The 6,000-nt window shown below is 49.3% G+C and overlaps 1 protein-coding gene across 1 annotated transcript in view; it reads right to left on the reverse strand.

The window, feature by feature from the left end:
* Positions 1-3,908, reverse strand: part of LOC123323736 (protein CLEC16A-like) — a 45,392-nt gene extending 41,484 nt beyond the window's left edge. Inside the window, exons 1-2 of the mRNA XM_044912208.1 lie at positions 3,696-3,908; positions 1,821-1,988 (exon numbers count right to left, since the gene is read on the reverse strand). Coding sequence (XP_044768143.1) covers positions 1,821-1,988; positions 3,696-3,897 — 370 coding nt within the window. The 5' untranslated portion in view covers positions 3,898-3,908. The remainder of the gene's footprint in view (positions 1-1,820; positions 1,989-3,695) is intronic.
* Positions 3,909-6,000: the final 2,092 nt, after the last annotated feature.

Below are 6,000 nucleotides of genomic sequence, written 5' to 3' on the forward strand. Positions count from 1 at the left end.
AATCTTTATTTAACCCAGACTCATGGCCATCATTTATATTTACTTAGCAACCATCCCTACAGAACGTGAAGAAACCTGGACAATTTTTAACAAAGAATCCTCCAGGGGCGCCTGGGTAGCTCAGTCGGTTAAGCGTCCGACTCTTGGTTTCGTCTCAGGTCATGATCTTGTGAGATCAAGCCCGGCGTTGGGCTCCATGCTCAGTGCAGAGTCTGCCTGACATTCTCCCTCCCTCTCTCTCTGCCCCTACCCACCCCTCAAATAAATAATCTTAAAAAAAAAAAATCGTCCAGACCCTGGAGTAGGCACAAATCATCTCCTATTTCATAGCTGAAAATGGAGGTTGTGCCACAATCGTTCTTATGGACCAAGACTGGTTTCAAGGATGGAAACAGTCACAGACTAGTGGGTGGCAGTGTGAACCGGTACACTTTTCCAGAGCGCACGTTGGGACTACATATGTCACGAAGAAAAGCCTCCCCTTCGACTCGGCAGACCCACTGCTGAGAATTTATCCCACAGACACTCAAGATTTGCAACAGTTATATCAAGGCCCCAAGGATGTTCTCTATGACACTGGAAGAGCAAAACACTGGAAATGACCCAAATGTCCATCAATGCAACACGATATAAAAGATTTTCTGGTCCAGCCATACAATAAAATACCATACAAGAGTTAATTATTAATTAGCATGAAGTCAATCTATATGCATTGACATGTAACACTGAATTAAGTGGGGGGTAAAAAGGCAAGGTGCAGAATTACATATATGGTATGACCCCATGTGTAAAAACTGACAAGAAAAAACATACATGGCATAAAATGAACATTTCTAAAATGATAAGCAAGGAACTGGTAACAGTGATTCCTTCTGGGGCAAAGCTGACTCATTTCTCATTTTATCATGTCCTGCTTGGGTTTTAAAATATCATATACTTACAGTATATACATTTCTAAAATAAATTAATGAAATCAAAGAACGAATATAGGATAAATCAGAGTGGAAGGAAAAGAAGGACCCTGATTTTGGACAGGTCCTTACGGCCGCACGTTAAATCAACAGCTGTTCTTAAATCGATAACTGCTTTCAAACACATTTTGCAACGGATCAATTGAAGTTCGAAACCCCAAACGCTTGCAGGGGACAGCCTGGACAACTTTCAGAAGTTTTGTAATCAAGGGCAAGGTTCTCTTTCGAGGGATCGGGGTGCACATGGATTGACTTAAGGTAGACGCACCAGAACAGGAAGGGGAGAGCCCGCCGGCCCTTTTGGAGAAGCAAGCTGCCCTTGAACTTTCTCTTTGTGTTTCTTTTTTTGGGAGGGGGGTGGTTTCAAGATGAGCACTGGAGAGAGTGGGCAGAGGTGCCCCCAGCTCCTGGATGGAAGACCCTGGCACAGCCCGTGGGGAGCTCTCACTTCTTCAGGGGCTCTAAGAGGAACCAGGCATACTGTCTCTCTAGTCATCCTACATGGAGAAGGAAACCACTCCCCCACCAACCTCATTACTAGCAATCTAAGTATTTCCAAGAAATTTCCAAGAAACTTCTTAGTCTTAATTCTGAGAAGTTCCTCCACATTCCCAGAAAATCTCTGGAAAACCAAACCCAGGCAGCAGAATACCAAAGAGAAAGCCAAGATTTATTTCTAGGGCTTGTGTTTCATCCTGTGCCATACTTTGATGAATCCTAAGAAATGGGTGCTTCCAGCCGAACGGACTCTGAGAGGCGCAGGGAAGCTCGCTCGCACAGGCTCCACAGAGAGCAAGCCCTGGTGCCCCAGGCGGGGACGAGAGGCGGCGCGGGGTGGGGGCGGCTTACCTGGCACCTTGTCCACTGACGCGAACACAGAGCGCTGCACCGTGGGGTCGCTGCTGCCCCGGCGGCACTGGTCGTAGAAACGGAAAGGCAGGTGCTGGGTAGAAGAGGAGGAGCCAAGTCTGAACCCCAGGACTTCGGTCGTCAGCTGGATCGGGAGGTCCAGGAGGGCTACGTTCAAACAACACCGTGGTTCATGCTCATCGCGTGGGCCGCGGGTACAGGTGGCGGGCTCTGGGTTGGGGGGGGCGCGGCACGCGCAGCCAGAGTGGCCACAGCTCTACCAGGCATATCACTCGGACAGTGCCAAGCAGGCAGCCAGCAGCCTCAGGCTGGGGAGACCCAGGTGACCCCAAAAGTTCCGCCTGAGCTCAAAACACAGCTGGTGCCTGGCGAGGGATTCAGAGATGGATGCCGGCCAGTCTCCGCTCTGGATCCTTGGCTTCCGTACGCAAAAGACCCTTGCCAGGCTTCACCGCGGGTGTTATTTCAGACCCCAAAGCAAACGGGGCCAATTCTGCCCTGCAAGTTCCCATATGTACATGCGCATGGGGAAGAGTGTGTGAGGGCGAACCTACCCGCGCGTGTGTGTGTGTATTTATGAGCGTGTGCTTATCTGTCACACTTGCCGTCTTCCCTGGCATAAACCAATCTCATGATATAGCAATTTGGAGGAACTTTTTAAAATCAATTTAAGGAATACCTAAGGCGTTAGTTCGAACAGCCACTTTATGGCATAACTCTCAATTTTCAAATGAAATATCTACCCTTCGTGCCAGCGGTGAGAAATTGCTTTACATTAAAAACAACAACAACAACAACAAACCTTCTGAAAATAAATCTTCAGAGAAAGGACTGAATGATTTAAGTCACTTTGCACATTACAAAATGCTTCTGTAATGATTTCATAGGCCAAGTTTCAGCTAAGTGAGAAATGAAACAGGGACTGCCTGGGATGCAGGCCTGGGCAAATCAACAGGGCAGGCACGGCAAAGAACCGAATCTGTCATGTCCAGAGGACCCAGCCCACCAAGTGTTTATTTTTCGGTAATCCCTTTAGAAGGCGCCCCTCCTCCCCAAGCCGGCTGGAAATCCTCCCAGCAACCACACCAGAATGACCATCTGTGCTTGGACTGAAAGGCGTTGGTGTCTGGAGAAAGACTATTTATAATTTGAGCAGCTAGACAGAATGCTTTTCCCTGGGGGAATGCCGTGCTGTCAGCCCTGATGAATGGAACGCCCTCGTTTCAGTGCCTTGATTTCTAAGAAAGCTCGAGCCTTCCTGCAAGGGGCAGCATTAGGCCTCCTCACAAATTCACCACAGTGCCTGTGACGCGTACACCGACTTCCGAGTTTAGTGCTGGGTCATCGTGGCCCCCTCACCAAGCAGGGCTGCCTCTCACGAGAGCTGGAGGGAGAGGGGGAAGGGATGAGCTTTAGAGTCAGAAGTTCTGCATTTGGGTTCTGCCAACTCGCTGCTTGTGTGACTCTGGGCAAGTCACTGAGCCTCAGTTTACTCTTCGGAGAAATGAGCAAAACAGACCCTACTAATCTTAAGGTTAAGGATCAAAGGCAGAAGAGGAATGTCCAAGCATTTTTAAGTATAAGCTAGAAGATCCTGTGTGCCGGAGAACAGCTGTCCCACACGGACACCTGACTGCTCATGGCCTCTTGCTTGGTTAGGGAGGATTCTCCTTCCCTTCCATGTAGCCCTAGAAACTCTCTAGAAATCGAACACCTGGGGAATGGGGAATTCTGAGCAGATTCTCTGTCCTTTCACCAGAACACAATGAACTCCTAAACCATAGGTGTCCTCTTCTAGAGGTCCATGTGAGAGCCCGAGGGCTCCAAGAACAGCCGCCAGAGCTGGCCACTCACCGGCTATCCTCTGCATCTTCATGCGCCTTGCCTGGATGCGGCCCTTGGCCAGGCGCTGCTTGGCAATGATGCAGCGGATGTGGTCCGAGAACACGAAGGTGGCCTGGAGGATCGGGAAGGGCTTGGAGTGGGGGCTGGACGCAGGCTTGTGGATGGTGATGTTCAGGGCGCGGCTGTCATCTTCCACGCCGGTCACCTGCATGTCCTATAGAAGAGGCCAAAGAAAGGGTGGTCGTGAGGTTTAGGAGGAGGGCAGCGGCTTGGAAGCTGTGGGGTCTACATCTTATCAAGAAAGGAGTTCCCCAGGGCACCTGGGTGGCTCAGTTGGTAAAGCGACTGCCTTCGGCTCAGGTCATGATCTGGAGTCCCAGGATCGAGTCCCGCATCGGGCACCCTGCTTAGCGAGGAGTCTGCTTCTCCCTCTGACCCTCCCCTCTCTCATGTGCTCTCTCTCCTTCTCTCTCTCAAATAAAAAAATTTAAAAAAGAAAAAAAAAGGAGTTCCCCAAATTCCCCTTGGCTTTTGCTCTGAAGGAGCAGCCTCCCAAGCCTGAGTCAAGGATGGGCCCACACCAGACCAGGCCTTTCGGAGAGGACAGGCAAAAGGAGTCCATGCTGGCTGTGAGGGCTGGGACCCTACTCACGAGGACCTGAGTAAGCTAGTGAATAAATGGGTGCCCCAGCCTCATCAAGGGGCCATGGGGGCTCAAACAGTCAGACTCCAGCAGTTCTGACTTCTGAGAAATGACAGATAACAAACCAAAATGCCTATGGCCATCTGATGTGATCTTAGATATATTCACGCATCTACTGACCAGCTTCTTCCTGGCTTCTCTTAAGGGGGCATCCCTGGCACCCATTTGTATGTGTCTGAAGAATTTCTGGTCCCTAAAGGAAAATGCTAGCCCTGAGAAAGGGATAGGGAGGACCATTTATCAGGCACGTGAAGAAAGCTGCATTTCAAAGGTGCGGAAGAAAGCTCGCGCACAGCAAGTGTGCTAAGGACGGATCCCCTCTAAAACCTCAGAGTGGATTCTGTGCAAAGAATCTGCTTCCCACAAAAGTTTGAGGTGACGCAGGATAAAGGCATGAGACAGGAGGCAGACGCGAAAGTGGGACGTGCTACAGGAGCTGGGGAAAATGCTTTTAGCATTTTTAAGGCTTTTTTAAGGCTCCCCAAGTGAGATGGTTGCTGTTTGTAGGCGTTAAATCTGGCACAGACTCTTTGGAAAGAATATCTGCCTCGGAATGTTGCGGTCGGGGATTAGATGAGATATTAACACATTTAAAGCGGAGAACCTGGCACACAGAAATGGCCTGACAAATAAATAGTAACTACTGGAAGGCGACCAAAAGGAAAGGTTTATGTGCCTTTCATTGTCTGATGGGAGGACATGTATTAATCCTTCGAGGGAGAAAAACACTTTCCTGACACTAAATTCTAAAGGAAATTGATCCAAACTCTAGATAAATAAGAAGCACTAAGTCATCTAATGGACAACCTCTTACACGGGAGTCCTTTTTTTAAGTGAAAGATTCTTCATATAGTTTCTCACATCACCCTCTGTAAAAGACATTTTTTAAGTGGAAAGATCTGGAAAAAGAGGAGCTTGGGGAAATAGCATCTTCAAACACGTGGGCGGCTCCCTAAGAGAGGGGGATGCTGCCAGAAGGTCACACTGTGCAGAGGTGGACATGGGTCGGCCTAAGCAAGACCTTGCCAGCAACCAGAGACCACCCAGCAAGGAAATGGGCTGCCTCAGAGCAGGGCACCCCTCAGGCCGGGGAAAGCTGGCTGGACGCTCAGGGACTGGGGGTCCTGACAGGGGACAGGAGCTGGAAGGCTGTCTTCAGCACTTCTGGTTCTTCACTCCCTTCAGTTGATGAGCTGGCCTAAGTCACCCATCAGACAGCCACACATTGAGAAGACCCAAGTCCCAACTTGGTGTTTGGCAGTTTAGAGCCCATCTCTGCTTTCTAGAAAGGGGGTGAGGACAAGGGGACTCTCGTGCATTGCCGGTAGCAACAATCACTTGAGAGAGGAATTTGGTAGCATCTATGAACACCAAAAATAGGCACACCCCAAGTTCTTGATAGCCGCCAAGGGAAACCCTTGCTCAGGAAGGAAGGACGGTTCTGTTCATGGCATCACTGTTTGTAAATGGCCACAGCCACAGGGAACTAGCTAACTATGCCTTGTATGGTCACGCAGCAGTTAAAAGAATACTAGTAAGTCTGCATATACTAACATGGTCAGCTCTAAGACATCTATTGAATGAAAAAAAAGAGTTTAGAACACGTTCAGT

The sequence above is a fragment of the Neomonachus schauinslandi genome, unplaced genomic scaffold (genome assembly GCF_002201575.2).
Source record: "Neomonachus schauinslandi unplaced genomic scaffold, ASM220157v2 HiC_scaffold_579, whole genome shotgun sequence".
NCBI lineage: Eukaryota > Metazoa > Chordata > Mammalia > Carnivora > Phocidae > Neomonachus > Neomonachus schauinslandi.